At 39.2% G+C, this 22,811-nt stretch overlaps 1 protein-coding gene and 1 non-coding gene across 2 annotated transcripts; one reads left to right on the forward strand and one right to left on the reverse strand.

Moving 5' to 3' along the window:
• Window positions 1-3,431: 3,431 nt before the first annotated feature.
• Window positions 3,432-4,226, reverse strand: LOC118344790. The gene has a single exon (XM_035686189.1). The coding sequence runs from the start codon at window positions 4,224-4,226 to the stop codon at window positions 3,432-3,434; it is 795 nt and encodes a 264-aa protein (XP_035542082.1).
• Window positions 4,227-4,688: 462 nt separating this feature from the next.
• LOC118344946 lies at window positions 4,689-4,796 on the forward strand. Its single transcript, XR_004798673.1, has one exon. It is a non-coding gene; the product is annotated as a small nucleolar RNA R71 (small nucleolar RNA).
• The last annotated feature ends 18,015 nt before the right edge of the window (window positions 4,797-22,811 follow it).

A 22,811-nucleotide genomic window follows, 5' to 3' on the forward strand; every position in this document is an offset into this window, starting at 1 on the left:
AAGGAGTACTCAGCAGGACTCTTTGAGTGAAACACAGACTTTTCTTGGTATGGAAGACATGCTCAAGTAAATAAACCTCTATCTTGGCCCAAAATTTTCATGAGTGATCAAAACTCCTCATTTTCATCCAGTCTGATCAGGGCATGCAACAGAACAAAGGGAGCCCAAACTGCTAGTTTCAAATCAATCATTGACAATGCTTCAGGTGGGTCATTGTGGTATGCAATATATATATAAAAAGGGATCATGCATGTAGACTAGTTGAATCCCCACTTAAGATTAGCATTGGAAAAATAGGAGAAGTAAGGATCAAAATAATAGGAGCAGTGAGAAGAGCAATACCTGAGTGAAGATGAAAGAATAAGGGAGATAGGAATAGAACATGAACTATAACCTAGCAACAACATTATTAATAGTAGTATGTAAAAGAAAAGATTTAGGAGATGTTTGGATTCGCATTCGAATCCAAACGTCTCCTTAAGTAACCAAAGGTGTAGTGGTGCTGAGAAAAGGTTTGTTCAGGTGAGAAGGATGAAAGAAAAGGTTTGAGCCTTTGTTCATTCACTTTAAAAATGTTACCATTCTGAGGGTTAAGGAGTTCCATAACCCCATGAGGAGATACAGATTTTACCAAGTAAGGGCCACTCCATCGGGACTTTAATTTTCCAGGAAAAGGTGGAGTCTGGAATTATATAGCAACACTTGTTTGTCTTGGTGGAAGGATTTCCTTTGGATGTGGCTATCATGGAAGTGCTTCATACGCTCCTTAGACAATGTAGAGTTCGTCCAGTTCATTAAGCTACAATTTTCTTGATAAACCAGCCTGGTCAGTATCACAATTGAATTGTTTAATGGCCCAGTAAGCTCAGTGTTCTATTTCTACAGGCAAGTGGCATGCTTTACCTTACACCAACCTATATGGGGACATTCCCAGAATTGTTTTGTAGGCAATTCTATATGCCCAAAGTGCATCAAATAACCCCACAGACCAATCTTTTCTATTGGGATTGATCTTTTCTCAAGAATGTGTTTGATCTCCCTATTTGCTAATTCTGTTTGCCCATTTATCTGAGGATGACAAGGTGTGGAAATCTTGTGATGAATCCCATATTTTCTTAACAAAATAGTGAAAGGTTTATTGCAAAAATGGGTTCCATTGTCACTAGTTATTGCTCTAGGCATACCAAACCGTGCAAAAATATGTTCTTTAAGAAATTTTAAAACAATCTGAAGGTCACATGTTCTTGAATGTATGGCTTCAACCCATTTGGAGACATACTCAACGGCAAGCAAAATATAAAGGTATCCAAAAGATGAGGGAAATGGTCCCATAAAGTCTATCGCCCAACAATAAAAAATCTCTAAAACTAGAATGGGTTGCATTGGCATCATATTTATTTTCGTAATGCCTCCTAGTTTTTGGCAAGGTTCACAAGACTTACAAAAATTGTAAGTGTCTTTGAACATGGTTGGCCAGTAAAACCCACTTTGTAAGATTTTTGTCACAGTTTTATAAGCAGAGAAATGCCCACCACTAGCTTCAGAATGGCTAAAAGTAGGAATGGCAGAAAACTCATCATTAGGAACACATTTCCTAATTATTTGGTCAGAGCAGTACTATAAAAGATATGGGTCATCGTAAAAAAAAAAACAAAAAAAAAACTTACCTTCAGCTTTCATTCTTCTGAGGTCCTGTGCTGTCCAGTGGGCTGGAGTTTGTCCTGTCACCAGAAAATTCACCAAGTCAGCATACCATGGTAAAATTTGAACTGAAAGTAATTGCTCATCAGGAAAGGATTCAGAGATTGGAGGAGTTTGGTTTGTTGAGTTAAAAGTGAGGCAAGATAGATGGTCTGCTACAACATTTTCTACCCCCTTCTTTTCTCTTATTGTGATGTTGAACTCTTGTAATAATAGGATCCACCTGATAAGTCTTGGTTTTGCATCCTTCTTGGTCAACAGAAACTTAAGTGCAGCATGGTCAGTAAAGATAATGACAGGAAAACCAAGCAAGTAAGCCCTAAATTTTTCTAATGCAAATACTATAGCTAGCAGTTCTTTTTCTGTAGTAGAATAATTCTTTTGAGCATTGTTTAAGGTTTTGCTGGCATAGGAAATCGCAGAAGGTGATTTATTTTTCCTTTGGCCCAGTGCAGCCCCAACAGCAAAATCATTGGCATCACACATTATTTCAAAGGGTAATGTCCAATCAGGAGGTTGGATTATGGGGGTAGTAGTGAGAAAAAATCTTAACGGGGTAAAAGCACTTTGACACTCCTCAGTCCATGTGAAGTTAAGATCATGCATCAATAAATGGCATAAAGGTTTAGAGATTAAACTAAGATTTTTAATGAATCTCCTATAGAAACCAGCATGTCCTAAAAAGGATCTTATATCTTTCACATTTTTAGTTACAGGCAGGCTTAAAATCAGTTCCACTTTAGATTTGTAGACTTCAATACCTCTTGCTGACACAATGTGTCCAAGGACTATCCCCTGTTATAACATGAAATGGCACTTTTCCCAGTTTAACAGCAGTTGTTTCTCCTCACACATAGCCAAAACAATTTGTAAGTTAGTTAAGCATGAGTCAAAGGTTTTTCCAAATACTGAAAAGTCATCTATGAAAACTTCAGCTATCTCATCAATTAAGTCACTGAAAATGCTCAACATACACCTCTGGAAAGTGGCAGGGGCATTACAAAGGCCAAAAGGCATTTTTTTAAAAGGCAAAAGTCCCAAAGCGACAAGTAAAAGTGGTTTTTTCTTGGTCCTCAAGGGCAATTTCAATTTGATAATATCCAGAATAGCCATCTAAGAAATAGTAAAAATCATGCCCAGCCACTTTTTCTAATATCTGGTGTAGGAAAGGTATAGGAAAATGGTCTTTTCTAGAAGCTGCATTCAGCTTCCTATAATCTATGCATATTCTCCAACTAGTTGTTGTTTTGGTAGGTATTAATTCCCCTTTGTCATTTATTACTATGGTGATACCAGACTTCTTGGGTACCACTTGAATGGGGTTGACCCATTGGCTATCTGCAATAGGGTAAATAAAACCTATATCTAACAATTTCAGGACTTCTTTTTTTACCACTTCCTTTAGTGTAGGATTTAATCTTTTTTGCAACTCCCTAGAAGGTTAAGCCCCTTCCTCAAGATAAATTTGATGAGAACAAGTTAGGGGGTTTATACCTTTCATGTCGGCTATGGTCCATCCAATGGAAGACTTATGTTGCCTTAGGACCTTAAGCAGCTTACCTTCTTGCTTAGTAGTGAGCTGGGAAGAAATTATGACTGGGAAAGTTTATTCAGGACCCAGATACACATACTTTAGCTCTATTGGTAATGTTTAATTCTAATATTGGAATTTCTTCATTTGAGGGCCTGGTTGACTCTGAAATGGGAGGCAAAGGTTCAAATTTAGGCCTCTACTTGGTGTCACCTGGGCTCCCTACAGCAAACACAGCAGGGATGTCATTATCCTCACTTTCTAAAAAAAATTTGAAAGAATCGTTTTCACACAAAAAAACTTCAGAAAGAACTGCTTCCAAAGCATTGACTTCTTGCATCTCCTCCAAATCTTGAGGTTGCCTACACAGATTAAAAATGTTTAATTCCAAAGTCATGTTGCTAAAACTCAGGTTTAAAACTCCACTCCTACAGTTGATAATGGCATTAGAGGTGGCTAAAAAGGGTCTTCCCAAGATCACTGGTGCAAAAGAGACATTAGTTTGGGCAGTCAATTTCATATCCAGTGCCACAAAGTCTACTGGATAGTAAAATCTATCTACTTGTACTAATACATCTTCTACAACTCCCCTAGGAATTTTTATGGACCTATCAGCCAATTGTAGAATTATGGAGGTAGGTTTTAGTTCACCCAACCCTAGCTGCTCATACACACTGAAGGGTAACAGATTTACCCCTGAACCTAAATCTAGCAAAGCCTGGCCAATCTTTGAGTTTCCAATGGTGCAAGAAATGGTTGGTGAGCCAGGGTCTTTGTATTTAGGGGGTGCATGGTTTTGAATGATGGCACTAACTTGCTCAGTGAGGAAAGCTTTCTTCTCAACATTTAGTTTTCTTTTGACAGTACACAAATCTTTCAAAACTTTTGCATATGCTGGGATTTGTTTGATTGCATCTAAAAGAGGGATGTTGATTCTGACTTGTTTGAAAATTTCTAGAATTTCAGAGTTTTGTTTATCTTTATGCAAAGTCATCAATCTTTGGGGGAAAGGAGCAGGAACAGTACAAGCAGGGGTTTCAGATTTTCTAGTAATACCTCCTTAAAATCTGGTATGGTGGGGCATGCATTGGTATTATGCCCCGGTTCATCACAAATTCCACACTTATCAAAAGTATGTCGTACAATTTGCATTTCATTAACCATTTTCAGCTCAATAGTCTCTAATTTATTTGAGATTAAAGCTATCCTAGCATGCAAATCATCAACTTCCTTAAGGTTGTATTTCCCACCCCCAACTATGCTCCTAACATTCTCAATCCTATCCCCAAAATAAGAGACATCCCAAGACTGGGCATTCTCACCTAAGTAGTCAAAGTATTCGAAAGCTTCTTCTGGTTTTTTGTTGAAGAACTCACCATTACACATGGTCTCAACATATTGTCTCATTTTGGGTTGCAACCCTTCATAGAAAAAACTAATAACTCTCCAATGCTCATACCCATGATGAGGACAAGCATTCAATAAGTCTTTAAACCTTTCCCAACACTGATAAAAGGTTTCACTTTCTTTGTGCCCAAATTTCATGATCTGCCTTTTTAGGGCATTTTTTCTATGCATGGAAAATTTTTTTTTAAGGAACTCAGTCTGCATTTCCTACCAAGTTCCTATGGATCGAGGTCTTAAAGAGTTCAGCCAAGTTTTAGCTTTATCTTTAAGAGAGAAGGGCAACAGTTTTAACCTTATTGCCTCATCTGTACATGTCCTATCCATAAATGTTGAACACACCTCCTCAAACTCTTTATATGCAAATAGGGGTTTTCAGACTCCATTCCATGGAAACGGGGAATCAGGGGTATCATCCCAGGTTTGAAATTGAAGTTATTTGCAATTAAAGATTGAATGATGCATGAAGGAGGACTAGTCCTAACAGGTTGCAGGTACTCTCTCACTGTCCTATTCTGATTCAAAATTTCATGTTGCAGGTACTCAAATTTTCAGATGATGACTCAAAGGAAATACATGCAGTTTCAGTGGATGCAATTGATTCAGTCCGAGTTAATCTTGATGCTTGATCTCTAGCCCATACAGACATACATGCTTAAAGAACAAACATAACAGTGGGAGAAAAAAACAGTAACATGCACTCCCATAATTAGTCAGAATGAGGGGCATGTTACCTCATCTGTGAAGAGGTTTACCCCATCCCAATCCTAGACAATACACCTATCACTTCCTTCATGCATGTTAGCTCACTCTAAATCCTCATTTCCATCCATACTAGCCACACGACCCTAAGCCAAGTTTGAGGCTTAAACACCGTGTAACCATGCTTAGGACAGATTACCCATTACATATGGTGAATTCATCTAGCACATGTGTCTAACCACATTACACACATGCCATACCACTTTATCACATAAGATCAACATATAACACGTTGATCACCTGCTTGTACAGACAAGCTGATACTCAAGAAATATTGTTTCCAAGTATAAAAGCAGATTTAAAAACACAGGGAGCTTCCAAGGTCATCTCCACATGGACAACTTTGTCAACACAACCAATCAAGCAAAAAGGATTAAATGGAAAAAGATAAGTAAAGATGGGAGCATGAGGACATTTGTAGTTGGATAGGTTTAAGGCTATTTACTGTGAGAATGTGATGAACCATGTACTTGAAATTTGTACAATATGTAGGATGAATTTGTATTTAGACATTAAGGATGAGGGACTGCAATTACTCTAAAAGAAATAAAACATGAGTTTAAGTCAGAATGGAAACAGTTTAGAATCTTTGGAAAATCAAAAGATGTATTCGCAGGAGAGTAAATACTAGGGACACATGGTTAGGGTTTTCTCAACCATCGAGATGTTGGTCAAGGGGTGCATCTGCTAGTGCCAAACCAGTCACGATATTAACACATAAACTCAAGAACACATGCAATCTCAGATTAAAAGCACCAATAGAAAAAAATCCCTCACTATATTAATCATCCTTTTCATTCTAAGAGCCTAGGGCTGAGGAATCCTTGATTATTTCAAGGTCCTAATGTGCCATGAGTCTACAACCAGTCAAGAACAAGAGGTTTTATAAAAACCCACAATGAATCGGAAGTGAAAATATAGAGACAGAGTCTTGGCCAAATACCACAACAACCAACAGTGCTTAAAAGGAAGAAGAAACACCCATTCCCTGCAACCCTAGTTGTAGAGATTTGCCTAAAATCATCTTGAAAAAGATGATTTCGAGGCTTTACGGAAACCCTAACAGAGCAACCCTTGTAATAGAAAGCAAAAGTAAAATGGAAAACACCACAAAAACAGCTAAAAAAACTCCCAGCCATACTCCCAGCCATAAGTCAACTACATGGTGAGACCTGTCACCAAAGACTACAAGCCACATCGCAACTACTTTGGAACACTATTCCATAGTTTCTGACACTACTCATCACGCTCTACGCTCATCCTTATCTTCATGACATGCCACATGGTGTATCACTTCACCTCATAGAGTACACTCCACTTGTACTCCATTCACATATGCTATGCCATATCACCACTAAGGCATACACGCCATATGGTGCATCACTCCGCCACATGGAGTACACTCCACGTGTACTCCCTTCACATATTACACCACGTCACTACTATAGCACACACTTCACACCCACACATCACGGCGAACTCCACAATACTAACAGCACAATCCACAATCTAGCCAACCAACTAACATCTAACATAAATAACGAGGGATACAAGGTTATACCATCGTCGAAGTGGCCCGTGCGTTGTTCGCTGACCGTCATGGTTGATGACGTTGGAAGGGTCGTACATGGTGGCTAACCCACGTACAGTGGATGTTAGCCACGTGCAGTGGCTATTTTGGCCACTCGAGGTGGCTAGAGGTGCTGGTCTGGAAGGGGCTGAGCATGGAGGGGCTTGGGAGGACCTTGGCGAGGTGGTGGTGGCGTCGATAAGGTGGTGCAGCGGCTTTACGGGGATAGATCTAAGGCGTGCGTGAGGCGTAGATCGAGGCTATGGGTGGCTGGGGTAGGCCAATGGTGGCCAGAGGAGGCTTGAGACGGCAGCTGGATGCCGTGGGTGGCAACGTATGGTGGTTGAGGTGGAGGAACCATTGCGTGAGGGAGAGAGCCCATGTGTGTGAGGGAGGTGCTATTGGCTTCGGGTCAAAGGGAGTAGGAAGGGGGAGGCCAGGGGGTGCTCATGGTGGTGCTCGGTGGTGGCCCTGGCTGACTGCGACGGCGCTAGGAGGAGATAAATGGTTGAAACCCATTTTGGTTGGGCTACTGTAGGAGGAGAGAGGGGGCTGCGTGGGGTTCACCGGTGGTGGGAAGGTGCTCACAGGCGTGAGGGGTAGACGCCGGCAGTGGTGGCGAGGTTTGGCGGCACACAGCGGCACCAGGCTGGGTTGCGGGAGAGGGGGCAAGCAGCTCAAGCTGAAGGGAGAGGGAGGAGAGAGAGAGGGAAGGGAAAAGTGAGGGAGAAAGAGAGAGGGGCCTGGGTTTTAATCTTAACCTTTTACCTTGGGAACTTCAAAACAATCTAACAGTGGGGAATTAAAACATTGATTTAAAATGCGTAAATATTAACTTAACTAAAAGCGCTGAGAGAAACTAAGATAGAATATTATTTAAGCTAAACTTTAGTTTATAAAACAATATTCCTTCATCATTAATAAAATGAAAAAGTCTTATTTAATATCTTGAAGAGAATAAAACCATTTAATTAATTAGAGTTTTCAACATAATTTAAATCTCATAATATTTTAAATAACTGAAGTTATTTTAATAAAATGATATTAAAATGATTTCCTACAATTATAATATTTTTGGAGCTCTTCAAAAATATTATAATTGTCTTATTTAAAATCAAGCTTAGTTCAATAACACTGGAAATACCCCATATAAATATTTCCAGGGCATTTAAAATCTTCGAGGGCTTTGAAACACTGGGCCTAGTTTAGAAATCACATAATATCTTAAAAAACACGCCATCGAGGTTCGACACGCATAACGAGTGTCACAGTCGAATTTGCTGACGTCAGAAAGGAGCGGGGTGTTACACATAAGAACTTGGTTAGTCCGAAACACATAGGGGTAAAAATCATGAAATTCATCACTTAAACATGTTCCAATCTTCAAGCAAATAACATAGGGATCAAAGCATTGTAAAACAATGCATGAAATCATAACATTTGGCTAAAGTCCGAAACATTCAAGACACATTCAAGCCGAGACTTCATGTTGCATAAACTATCAATCTTATTCAAGTAAAAACCGAAACTTATAAGAGTATTTCATGGCATTTTCATCACAAATTCAAAGCATATAATTCCTTTCATAGATTGATACAAAATCATATTAACATAATTGAACTATCAATCAAGAAATAGCAAACAAAGCAAACATGGCAATGAAAAGATTTACAGAATCATATACAAATATTAACCAATAGTAGGTTGAGTGTATACTTACAAAATCCTCATAAAGGAATACTAGCAAGCTGTAAATCTGAACATACTATATTAGAAAGAGCATCTAAAACCCTATCTCATGTTCTTGAGTGTGTGTGTTTCTAGGGCATCACTTGGTCTTAAACCATTCGGCTTCTAGGGTTTTTAGGTTAAAACCCATTTCATTTCACTCATAAGGTAAAACAAAACTTAAGGTAGGAAAGAATACATGTGATAGTCGAAACATGGAGGATGAACTCCCCCTTCACTAATCGGCCTCAAGGGTTTCCCTTAGAAACCCTAGATTATTTCCAAGAAAAATAGTAGATAGTGTGTGTGTTCCATCTTTCTCAAAGTCAAATGAGATTTGAACCTCATTTTCGAATTGAGAAAAGACTTGTGTATGAGCAAGACTTAGGAGAAACCGAACCTTACCTTGCTAATCCTTGGATAGTGTCAAAATCCTTCTCTTGTCAGGATCTTCTTGTTTGGTTGGAGAGAAAACACAAGAAAATGAGAGAGCTTTCAAAGGAACATGGGAGAATTGTGTGGAGAGAGTGGAAACTCATGCAAAATCCGAGAAAAAGGCAAGGGAAAAGCCTCCTAGGCATGAACCCGTCTCTTTATATACGAGACCCTTTAGTTCCCTCCTTGTTTGCATCAAAACCCTTGCATGAAAGATAGGTGGCAAGGTTCCTTCTTCTCCCTTTCTCAAAACCGAAAAGCCTCTTGGAGTTCCCCACTTATATTGCATTGGGAATGGGCATTTCTTGGGAGGTGGCGTGTTGGACTTCCCTCCTTACACTGAAAATGCCTCTTTCCCTCTTATGCCCTTCCTTTCCTTAAACATGTTAATATCTTTTCAAGGGGTAACTCGGTAAAATCATGCATGTCAGTTCCTATTCCCACCAAGAAACTCTTGGCATGGAAGACAAATGGCATTGGGCATGTGCCATAGCCCTAGCCGTCCTCTCCACTTTTCCATTCCCAAAGTGTTGCTTCATCTTCCCATTATACATTCCCTAGGTGACCTTTCACATACCATTGGTTCAAAATACACTAAGTGACAAGTGGCAAGTGAATGGAATGCTTAGAAATATGCTAGCCGAAACCTTAAGGGCAAACTTGTCCTTGATACAAAAGTCTTATCACAAAAATCTTCTAGAAACTTGGTGCATGCTTGACACATGGCAAGAGCTAGAAAAATTTGAAATCCTAAAGGCCTCCCTTTAGTTTCCTATGCAAAACTTATAGAAAAAACCCATTTCACTTCCCTAGGCTTCCCTTTCCAAGAAACCTACCTTGGAACTTGAATTATGGGCAAAGAACAATGCATTAGGTGTGTGAGCCCATCTTGGTGCTTTCCTACACCTCTCTCTCCCCCTTAACCCACTTTCAAGGGTAGGCTCAAGGTATAACATTCTGGCAACTTAGAATTGGATCATGAGCCTAAACCATTGGACCTAAGTTTCCCAATAAGGCCAAAATTCCAAAGTAAACTAGGGTCATTTTTCTCTTGGGCTTAAGTTACAACATCAAAGGTTTCTAAGGCCTTCCAAAGTAACAAGGCTCCAAAAATGCCATGACAACCTAGAACAAATTCTAAGGGCTAAGCCTAGACAAAAACTAGGGCCATCACACCTAAGTTGGACCATGCATAAGGTTTAGAGCCCTTAAGAAATCTTGGGCTTTTATTTATTTAAAATTGTTAGCCCTGGAGTAATTAGCATTTTAGCCCATGAGAGAGGCCCAACAAGGCCTTAGAATATCGGCCAACCCACTTGATTGAAGTACAAAACCCTATAAGGTTTAGGGTACACGCCCAACCCACCAAAAATCCATGGCCTTTTGTCATACATGCAAGGCCCAACGAATCTGAACCAACTAGTGGGAAGTAGGTCGAGAGAATTAAGGTTTGGTGTAGCCTAAAAAGCTTAGCACGCCATCCATGACAATAGATTTTTTATACTTGTCATTCATGTAGAGGGAAAGGAGGATTTCTTCTAGAGGAAGTAATCACGAGGCGCCTAGGGAAGACAAGGGATACTCGACCATTGCACCCACACATGCCAACCATCCACTTTTCCCTTGCCATTTGTCACAACCATGTGAGCTCCAAGGAAGATTACATGGAAAAGGGGCGCATAGGGGGGCTCAAAGGACAAAAAACCACAACCCACCAAGAGTTAGGGTGTTAGCCAAGGTGAGATGCACGCCCACCCTAGAAGATCCAAAAACTTCTTTGCCAAGTGTCACACATGCATTCGATAGGGGAGTTTCTAGAAAGAAGAAATGATTAGGAGTGGAAGAGTCACATTGGGACAAGGCAAAAACCTAGTCCCTAGGTTCGACCATACACACACACGCCCCTCTCCCACACCCACATGCCACATGTCAGTCACCTAGGAAATTGTCACTACAACCCACCCCAAGAACCTAGGGAAGAGGAAGAGACCTTGTGGGGAAATGAGAAGGGCGGCCAAAACACACACGCCACTTGCCAAGTGGCAAGCATGCACACGCTCATCCTTCCAAGAATGATTGAGATTTTGTGTATTGACTATTTAGCCATCAGATTCATTGAACCTAGACGCATGAAGAGGGGCACTTTTGGAAACTAGGGCTTTAGATGAAGGGTCTCACACGGCACTTTTCAATGGGACTCTTGACTTTCCTGAAACAACACACTGATGAGGAAGAAGAAGGGGTTTTCGGCCATTGTGTCACTTGGCATCCATGCATGAGTCTATTACACTTTCAAGGTTAGAGTGTGAGAGAAGGGAAGATTTTTGTAAAAGGGGAGGGGCTAACAGGTGAAGATTCTATTTGGGCAAATTTTGAATTCTCAAACACTTCACTCTTGCTTTTCTTCTCCTCCCACACACCTAAGCCTTTTCTCACCATTTTCTCACTACTTTCTCGCCACCCAAACACACATCCCCCTCATCTCTCATCTCCTCCAACCTCTGGACAGGCAAGGAAACTAAGGGTCTCACTTTCTAACTAAGAGGGCGCATGGTACAACCACACAACTCTCTCTCTCTCTCTATCTCCCTCTCTCTTGAAGGATCTTTGAGAGAAAACTAGGGTTTCTCAAAGTTGGGAGGCCTAAACTTTGAGGGATGATCTTCACCCATGTCAAAATTGTTTTGGCCATAACACAACACAAGCACCTTACACTGAGCCAAGCACACATATACCACACATCCACGACCTGGCTTAGGTCAAGGAAGAGGGACACGAGCATCACAACACCAAAGACCCCTAGGCCGAGCGCTTAGAGTACCCTTATGAACAAGAAATCCCTAGCACCTTAACATAGGTACATTAGGGTTGTGTTCTTTCAAATTCTAACTATTGAATAAACCTTTTTACAGCTTGGTCATATTGCTTTTGCTTGGATCTTTGTAAGTAGACCATCAACCTACTCTTGGATAATATGCGTATATGCTGTGTGAACTTGCACTCACATGTTATTTTATGTTCTAGTTGTAACACCCCGTATTTTAGTGTATTTTTACTGAAGGATTATTTTTATTTATTCAAAAATTATTCTCTTGTTTTAAAATCATTGGATTTTAATTGGATTATTTTTAGGATTTTTAATTGGGAAAAAATTAATATTTTATGTGCTTTCTTAATATTTATTTATTGTTATGCATTTAAATTGCTTTTAATATTTAATTAATTACTGTGAGATTTAATTATTTCAATTTGACTTTACCATTTCGTTTAAATTATTTTATTTAATTTGTGGTTTTAAAATCATTTCCGTTGGATCATTTTCGTGACCCAAGTTATGAGGACTAGACCTCATTTCTTTCCCTCTATTTTTTCTCTTTCCTCTCTTTCTTCTTTTCTTTTTCTCTTTTTCTTTCCTTTTTCTTCTTTCCCGCTGCTTTTCCCCCCGTGCCCGAGCTCTCTCCTTCTCTCTCTCCCCGTGCGTCCGTCCACCTCCCAGCCCAGTCGCTGTCGCGCCGCCGTGCGCGACACCGCCCGGCCGACTAGCACCCCTTCCCTCCGGCGACCTCACCCCCCAAATCCCAGCCCCTATCTCGCCGCCGGTAGCCCACACGCACCCTCCAAAGCCGCGGCGCCACTTTCGCTCCAGCGCCGCCGTTGCTCCACCTCCGGCCACCATCTTCCTACCACATCATCCCCGACCTCTTGGCAACCCTTTGGACCCAACCCCAGCTCCGATCCGTCACCGGTGAAGCCCCACCAAGTCCATTTCTGATTTGTACATTTTTGGCCTTAAACCACCATTTGCGCCGTCATCCACGGCAAACCACCACCACCATTGGCTTCACCGACCTCTCTAGGCCCTACCCTATCATTTTGGGGTCTTCGTTTGTCTCCGTTGGAAAGTGGGTATTTGTGACCCACGGCCACAGTGTATTTTACACTGTGGTGTTGCTCAGTCGTCGCCTTTTTCAGCTTCGTGATCCTCCGGAAATTATCATATAGCACTGTAAGTATTTCTCCAAAGAATTCTTGTGAATTTAATGTATTTTTGCACTAACGCATTTCACTGTATTTTTTGGCATGCCGGACTGAGTCCGAGGAGTACGGAGGTCGGATGGATTTGTGATTGGAGTTGTTGGTTTGATTGGATTGGATTGGATTGGTTATTGGTTATTGGGTTATTGGTTATCGATGGATTTTGGATTGGTTGGTTCATGTGCATTTCATTATTTCATGCATGTTCATGTTTGTAAAGGAAAACTGGGTTTTCGTGTATTGCATTCATGTTCATGTGTTTATGAAAACTGGGTTTTCATGTGAATGATTTGTTGGGTGCGTGTGTATCACGAACCCCAAGCCGAGATGGGGCATTATCTCGGTGGAGCTCCTCTGGTTACTCAGGAGCGGAATAAACTGAGTAACGTCCCCTGGATTGTCGCTGGGCGACAATGGGATCGGACGAGAGATTCGTGCCGACTCCGTGGTCCTTCTGCTGGCGGGGACTAGAGGATGTCTGGCCATGTACGCGCTGGGCGCGGAACTGGACATCGCTCGTTGCGTAGTGGGTGCTCGGCCATGTACGCGCTGGGCGCGGAACTGGGCATCGCTACGAAGCCAGGACGTGCGGATGGTCCCTAGGGGAGGCCATGGTGCATAGGGTATTGACGGATTAATTGGCTATTTTCTGGGAAAATAGCGTGTGTTGGATTTTGTGTAATTCATTTTCTGGGAAAATGTTTTACGGAGTATTTTTGGGCCAAATGAGATTTTGGCGTGTGTTGGAAAATTAATCATTTTCGGGGAAAATGATATTTTGAGGAAAATGTATATTTCTTCATATGCATGCATATTGGTGGCATTAATGCATTTTTATTTCTTGAGGATTATTTTGGGTTATACTTACCTGCGGTACCATTCTGTGGTAACGCAGATTTTGATGCAGATGAGGAGGAGGAGGGTGAGCCTGAGGAGACGGCTCCGCCCGAGGAGTGATCTGGGATCACTAGCTTGTTATTTTATTTTACCCTTCTGTACTTTCGGGACATGTGTTAATTTTATTTTGGATGACTGTATAACTGCTTTTAAATCTTTACTGATGTTTACTTGTGTTTAAATTCTGGTACTTAGTTGACTAATCCGCTGCGTTGTTGTTGTACACCGTTGCATGTACACACACTTGGCACTTTCGTTGGAATGTGTGACCGTGTTGTCATCATCCCGACGTCTCGATTCCCTTATTTTCCTTACATGGGGGTCGGGGGCGCCACACTAGTTGAATGGATGAAATCTCTTATTACGCCATGCTATGTGTTCGGTTCTATATAAATATGTTTGCCATGTTGGTTGAATGGAATCTCATATGACCCCATGTGTTGTATTCGGATCTATATGATTATGTTGCCATGTTATTTGATAATGTTATATCGAACATGTTAGGACTTATAAGCTCATGTTACTTTTGTAAAATCATGCTTACAAGTGCTTATGTGTTTCAACCAAGTATAGTGAATGATGTTTATTAAATTGTTTTACCGTTTGATAATTGTTGAATGCCATTGTTCATGTGTAAAACCAAGTATTCGCATGTTTTAATATTTTCAAGCTGTAACGTGAGATGCATATTGCTAGTGGAACTCGGCATACATGAATCATCTCGGTGTGTGAGATGCATATTTTCAAGCTCTAACGTGAGATGCAAATTGCTTGGTGTGTGATTGCATGAATCTCGACATACATGATTACATGGTTCATGAAAAGAAAGAAGCATCATAAGTCCATGTCACATGCAATTGAATTTGTGCACTGTTTTCAAAGAAAGCAATCAATAAATATTTTATCACGACCCCAAATGCTAGGATGGGAGAATGTCCTAGTGGAACTCCTCTGTCCGCTTTGGAGTGTGTAAATTGGAGTAGTAACCCCTGAGTCGACGAAGTACATTCGGCGGACCTTGAATGGATCCTTTCTAAAAAATGTCGGAGCGAGGTAGCATCTAAAGCTAGTTGGTGCCTATATGTGTTGTGTGCAGTGAAGGCAAATATGATGAACTACCTCACAAGAATAAGACGTAGTCACCCCGACCAAATGGGTCATAGGCTGATGCGGTAACTAGCTGAGAACACACGGTGCGTCAGGGAGCCATGAGGTATCCAACCATATTGTTACAAGTAAAGATAAGGCCATGAGTAAAGGATGTGTATCGCATTGTTCAAAGTGCAAAGAAAAAAGATGTGATTTGAAAGGTCAAAAGAACTCTGCCATGTGATATTGACAAGTCAAATTGCATAAGTGATTTTTTTGTGTCAAGTACATGTCCATGCATTTATTTCATGGTTCGCCTTTGTATACTTATATTATCTATTGTATGTTGTTTGTTTACTTGATGAGATTTCTTGAAATCTCACCGTAGTAGTTTTCACTACCATTCTCAACCTAGAGAAGTTATGACATGTGTGGATACAGACCATGGGAAAACACAAGAGTGGATCCCCCAACCGCAAAGGAGGCCCTGAAGAGCCCTGAGTGCTCAGCGGAGCCATCCATAGAAGATAGGCTCAAAGCGGCCGACTGCCTCATAAGTGATGTATTAGAGCTTTTCGAGGTTTTGAAAAAAATTATCAACAATGACAAGGCGAAATAGAGAAGGCCTTGTATGGTTTTGAGATGGATTTTAATTTTTGTTGCTTAAAAGAGGGAAATGGTTTTAAGATGTTAACTTTTCAGACCCTCTTGTACTTTCGGAAATTTGAACAATAAAAGCTTTTGGGATTATAGTTTAATCGTACCATAATGTTTTGCAAAATTGCTCTCAATCTTTCTTAGAATTACATGAATTTTCGTTGCAATGTATTGCATACTACTAGAATTACCATAGGTGCATTGCATCTTAACTGTCATGAACGGGGGTATGTAGCCTTGAGCTACATGTCTCAATGTCGCAGTCACCGTCCAATCCCAAATGGGCGTAGGGGTGTCATAGTATGCAATAATCGCAGCGGTATAAGTCATTTAATAAAATGTTGTACCAGAATAAAACTAATATCTCAACTTCATTCATAGCTTTAAATCACATTTCATAGTGATGGAGCATCAAACTCCTTGTTAGACTTTAACATAATGAGCATTGTCCTCGAAGACCTTTTACTAACAAGGAAATCATTAAAGCATCTTTCTAATCTATGCTATCTCCAAGTAAGTCACGACTAATTCCAATCTTCTCTCTAGGGTCAGGCTTATCCTCGACCTTGATCGTCATCCTGACTAGCTACTCCTGGTCTTGCTAAAAGTTATACTATTCTAGGGGAATGGTAGTGAAAAATACCACAGTAAGATTTTGAGAAATCTCAGCAAGTTAACTAAAAACATACACAGAGATAACATAAGCATGTATAAGGTAAACCATATGTATGAAATGGAGATTTAGAGCATCGAGACATGTAACATAAGGTTACATAACCCCCGTTCATGACAGTTAACATGCAATGCATTATATAAATGCATCTAGCAGTATGCAATAACCGCAATGGAATAAGGGTGACTAAATAAAACTTATGCCAAAATATTCTGAAACATCCCAATGTCATTCATAACCATCATAAATTCAAATCGTAAGGTAGCATAATCTTAGTACAATTATTCTTGAAAATAAGTCTCCATGGCTAAATCAACTACTTCATGTGTTTTAATGGGCTAGAAACATCAAAATGAGGTCTAATCCAATGTTTTGAATACCGTACTGATAACTGTTTTAGTCAAGGCATTGAAACGAGATATTTCAGTACCGGTACCATTTCAGATACCATTTTGGAATAGTTTATATATGAATAAATTATATATAAAAATATATATATGAATTATAAATAGTCTAGTCTAAATTGGGAGTCATAGAATAATATTGCATTTTGAAGAAATGAAAAAAAAAAGAAGAAGAAAAAAGTAAAGGCCGAAATATCGGCCAGTACGAAACTATACCCTTCTCTATACAGGCTACACCACAGAAACGAAATATTTTGGCTGTACCAACTGGTACGGTATGAAATTCAAAATTTTGGTCTAATCTTTTGTCAATATCCAGCTCCTGTTCAATCAATTGGATCTACTGGTCCATCTAGTCCATCCTTGTCTAGTCCTAGCACAACTTCTATCATTCAGAGTGGAATGATTGTGGGTCCACAAGGGGTGAAATTTACTTAAAATCTCATTAAGTTATACAACCAACATGCACAAAGATAAATTATGCATGATGAATGATAAATATGAAATGCGTATGATGCAGAAAAATCAGTATATGTCTCCCATCCAGATTCCTCAACAACTTCAGAAAATTGAGACACATTTTCTTACAGAGTACAATTTTCACTTCAACTGTCAAAAATATATATTTCATCATAACGTTTCATCATTATTAGCAATTCACGTTTAATTACAACATTAACATCATAACGTATGGTATCGTCACAGTTCCCCATATGCATTGTGAGTACTTGCTGGTAACCGTAGTATAACTCTTGTTGAAACTACGTTGTCTGCATACTTGTTCTCAGTGCATTGGTAACATAACATAACATAACATCATCATAACATATATAGCCACCAGCCATAGGTTTCATAACATTTGACTTCACCCTGGCATTCTTTAAAAAGAACCCATTCGAAATCTATTGATTGTTTTTCATTAACCCAAGGATTACCACTCCATTTTTACTCACTCCAGAGTGGACAGAGGAGTTCTAATAGGATAATTTTTCTTCCTAGCCTTTGGGACCGCGACAAAAATGATTTTCATGCTATACTTGAAAAATGTAGTTCATGGCATGTACATATGTAGCAAGTTTTCATGCAAAAATGACATTTATATGCGATATGCTAAAATGGTGAAACTTTCACATGTCATGTAAGCAAGTAATTATGTACTCAATGTATCATATAACATGATATTTCATGCTCAAAATGACAATTATAACATCAATGTGATATTTATCAATAAATCATAAATAACTTATTAATGTGCAAGTTAGAAGCCAACTTACAAACTGCCTGACTTTGAAAAAATCATAGCGAATGTAATCAAAGTTGTATTAAGTTAGGATTTAAACTACAACGGAAGATGTTCAAAATCAAAAGGTTTAAAAATGGGTATTTACAAAAATAACCCTAACTTCCAAAAATTGTCATTAAGGCCCTAAGTTTCACTATTTGCAAGCGAACTCCAAATTTAACAAAACTTCATAATCCTCATATTTTCTATATTCTAAGACCATCTATGCCCTTATAATTCCAAAAATCCAAGTGGAACTAGTCCAAATATACTCAACATGTGGCATGTACTCTAGTTGATGCCTAAGTATACTTTCAATTTCTTTAATCTGAAAATAATTACTATAATTCTTAGTGACATGTTAAGAGTTTAATCTTAGGTGAACAAGTTCATCTCAACACTTAATCATGCCTAAAAAAACATTAATCTCTATTAAACTTGTCCTTAAGTATGCATGATATCTCTTAGTCTTTTTCATCAAGAAAAGTTTTAAAAACTAGAATTAAATCATGAATTTCCCTTCTTATCCCAATCATAAGGTTTTCTAAATGCTCATAGTTCAAGCCTAGGTAAAATAAATCAAAACTTCATAAGTTAAGCATGATTTAATCAAAATCGTGCATGCTTGGATGATCAACACGAGACAGAATTAAAACCTAACATGGCATGCTTTCAACCTCAAATTTAAACCTTCAAAAATCATTCTAAGACATTAATAAATCATATCAAAATATGCTAAGACATTCCATAGCTAAAATTCCCACTTAAAACAATTTAAACACTTAATCCAACCTTAATGGACTCGATTTAGAATTAAGCATGGTAACCTTTTCTAAACTCAACCAAAAATCACTTCAACACTTAAAAGCAAAACATGACATGCAAACTAAGATCTAGGGTAAGAAAACTAACAATGTTCGTGGCCCTCTAAAGCTCCCAACACAAGTACTCTAAAAAACTCCCAAGAACACTCAAGAACACACCTTTCAAATTCATTCTAGACTTTCTAAAGGAAGAAGGCTATCAATGCTCAAGAGGAGGCTTGGAGAAGTGGTGTGAAGGAAATGTGGGGGTAAGGAAGGTATTTATAGGAGACTATGGGGGAGGGGACATTGGCCTTGGTCCACGGTGATTGGGTGAAGTGGGTTGTGGTTAAGGAGGTTTTAATTTCCAGCTTGATTGCATCACCTTATGTAGGTGAATAGTGACCCAAATAAAATGATTTTCTTCACTTTCAGGTGGTGCCATGTTTCATCATTAGAACGGAAAAAAACTAAACATAGTTTATGACATCAGGCATAGTAGCCATCGGGTAGGGGTCTTCAAGGCTAGGCAAATTTCATCACTAATTTGTCTCATTTTCTTGGACTTGTTTTGTAGGTCTAATGTCCATAATTTGCTGGCTTTTCAAGTGAGGGAGTGATGCTTTGTTGGTTGCCAAGTGATCATACATGAGCAGGAAAAGGAAGAGAAGGTGGTGGTGGTTCAATCATCACATGTGCCATCCTCATCCCTTGCCTATGGGTTTGAGTTCTCTTAGGGGTAAAAGATGACAAACCAACTCATGAGTGCTTTGAGGGTTCACTAGGGATTGGTGGGAAAGGGAGGTGGCATGTGGTTTTGATCCAACCAAGTGCAGAAACTAAAACAAAACAAAGCCATTCGGTTTAGTTCAACAGATGTCCAATGGAATCAGTTGGAAACTATGGTATGGTTTCCTTGGTGCAAAAATGACCAACACTCAAATTGAACTAAGGGGATAATGTGAGGTGTTTAAAAGAAAAAAATGCCCTTGAGGAAAGAATGAAATTGACGTGGACTAGCACCAAGTGATGTATCAAGGGGCCAATTGTGATGTTTTGGGCATTGACATGTCTTTGCCTCTAATGACATGTGTTGGATTAAGACCAATCTTCTAATTTAGTCTAAGAATGATGAAAAACAAAAATAAAGATAATAAAGTCCAGATCAAAAAGGTGAGAAATAATTAAAAAGAAAATTAAGCTTAAAACATAGTTTAGAGATCATTAGTCATGTAGAAGTTGATTAATGCTCTTAACTCACGTTCAAAGCTTAATTATTGTCCCACACTATTCATTTCCATTTTCAGCATGTTTTTGGTGAAGGTAATAGGGTGGCGGATTGGTTTGCCAAGGAAGGGGCTTCAGGTGCTGGATTTGCTTGTTCTAATAACTGTAATGTGCCTCGGATTCTTAGAGGACTGCTCCGTTTGGATTTCTTAGGCCTTCCCTCATTATGATGTTAGGTCTGGTTTTTGTGGTTTCATATTCTGTTTTGTTCCATAGGCTTGTCATAGATTGTTTTCCTTGGTTGCGGTCTCTTTGGGTTTCACCATGGGCCTTGCTTTTTTTACCACGATATTCATCCTCCACAAGTGAGAGCTTTAATTAATAAAGATGGGAGGGGGTCACTATTGGACATGTGACTTTCCGCTCTTTAAAAAAAAAATGGGAGTCCTAACGGGCGTGGTTTCTATTTAGGTTTGAGGGAAACAAATGGTAAGGTGTATTTATATGCAATATGCTAAATGGTGAAACTTTCTCATGTCATGTAAGCAAGTAGTTATTCACATGTCATGTAGGCAACTTTCCAAAATTGCCACTAAGGCCCTAATTTTTTACTATTTACAAACGAACTCCAAATTCCACCAAAATTCATAAACTTCATATATTCTATTCTCTAAAATCATCTATACCCTTAGAATTCCAAAAATTAAAGTGGAACTAGTCCAAATACACTCAACCTGTGGCTTGCACTCTAGTTGATGACTAAGTGCACTTTCAACCATTGACCCTTATGAATGCATGCATATTCAGTTTCTTTAACTTCAAATAATTACTGTAATCCTTAATGACATATTAAAAGCTTAATCTTAGGTGAACAAGTTCATCCCAACACTTAATCATAGCTAAAAAAACCATAATCTTCATTAATAATCAATTAATCAGGCATGGTGCTCCTAGCCTATATCACAAAGGCATGCTTCAAAATTCACCCAAATCATGTATTTTCATTCTTATCCCAAATCACAAGGTTTTCTAAATGCTCATATTTCAAGCCTAGGTAAAACAATTCAAAACTTCATAAGTTAAGCATATATTAATCAAAATCATGCATGCTTGGATGATCAATACAAGATAGAATTAAAACTTATCATGACATGCTTTCATCCTCAAATCAAATCTTCAATGATCATTCTAATACATTGATAAATCATATCAAAATATGCTAATACATGCCATAGGTAAAATTCCCACTTAAAACAATTTAAAGACAATCCAACCTTAGTGGACTCGGTTTTGATTTAAGCATGGTAACATTTTCTAAACTCAACCGAAAATCACTTCAATACTTAAAACAAAAACATGTTATGCAAACTAAGATCTAGGGCAGGAAAACTTACTATTTTTGTGCCCCTCTAAAGCTCCCAACACAAGAACTCTCAAAAACTCCCAAGAACACACCTTTTGGATTCACTCTAGACTTTCTAAAGGAAGAAGGCTCTCAATGCTCGAGAGAAGGCTTGGAGAAGTGGTGTGAAGGAAATGAGGGGGTGATGGAGGTATTTATAGGAGGCTAAGGGGGAAGGGGCGTTGGCCTTGGTCCATGGTGATTGGGTGAAGTGGGCGATGGCGAAGGAGGTTTGAATTTCCAACTTGATTGCATCACCTTGTGCAGGTGAATAGTGACCCAAATCAAATGATTTTCTTCACTTTCAAGTGCTTCCATGCAAGGAGAGGATGCAAGTGCTGCCATGGTGCATCATTAGAAGGAAAAAAAAATGAAAATAGCTTATGACATCAAGCATACTAGCTGTTTGGTTCAAGGCTGAATTTCTGGACAATTTTGATCATTTCTTGACTCACCCACTTGTCCTCTCTTCATGTCTTATTTATGGAGGTCTTGAGTCACTCTTGTAAGGCTTTTCTAGGTGGAGGAAGGTGGGGGCCAAGTGATGATGAAGTTGTAGCTCAAAGGGAAGACGTGAACGGAAGGGTGTTGTCGAGTGGTGGTGGTTTAATGCCATCCGTTTTGTGTTATTTTTTGTTGGAAAAATTTTGGTCAATTTCCCATAATGAATTTGAGGGTCTCTTGGAGATTGGATGGTGATGGAGGTGGCGTGAGGGTGTGGGTCATTTGGGAGCAAAAAATCAAACCAAATTGCTAGGCATTTTGTTTCCATCCAACTAATGTTTAGGAGTAGTTGGTTTTTTGGGTGGTTTTGTTCTTGGAACCAATTTCATTCATGACTATGTCTGCATTTGAAATGGGTATTTTGAGGTGCTAAAAAAAAATAATGACCTTGAGAAAAAGGCACAAAAAGATTGGGCTAGGGTGTAACAACACGCTAGAAATTCAATGGTGGGATTTCAATAGGCTTTAGGAAACTCATGAAAACACCGTAAGTTTCCACGATTCGACCAATCGCATAGGTTTTAGTCTCTCAACATAGCCAAAGTTATCACTCACTATGGTGCCAGAAGTGCAATTCTTATTTATTTGACGTAATTCAAAGTGTCAGATTGAGTTATGGTCTATGCCATTAGACTCAGTTGATTATTAAGGATTTTATGGCGCAATAATCCTATTTTCTATTTTTGGATGAAACACTTGCTCGAAAA

Source organism: Juglans regia, chromosome 16, assembly GCF_001411555.2.
Source record: "Juglans regia cultivar Chandler chromosome 16, Walnut 2.0, whole genome shotgun sequence".
Lineage (NCBI taxonomy): Eukaryota > Viridiplantae > Streptophyta > Magnoliopsida > Fagales > Juglandaceae > Juglans > Juglans regia.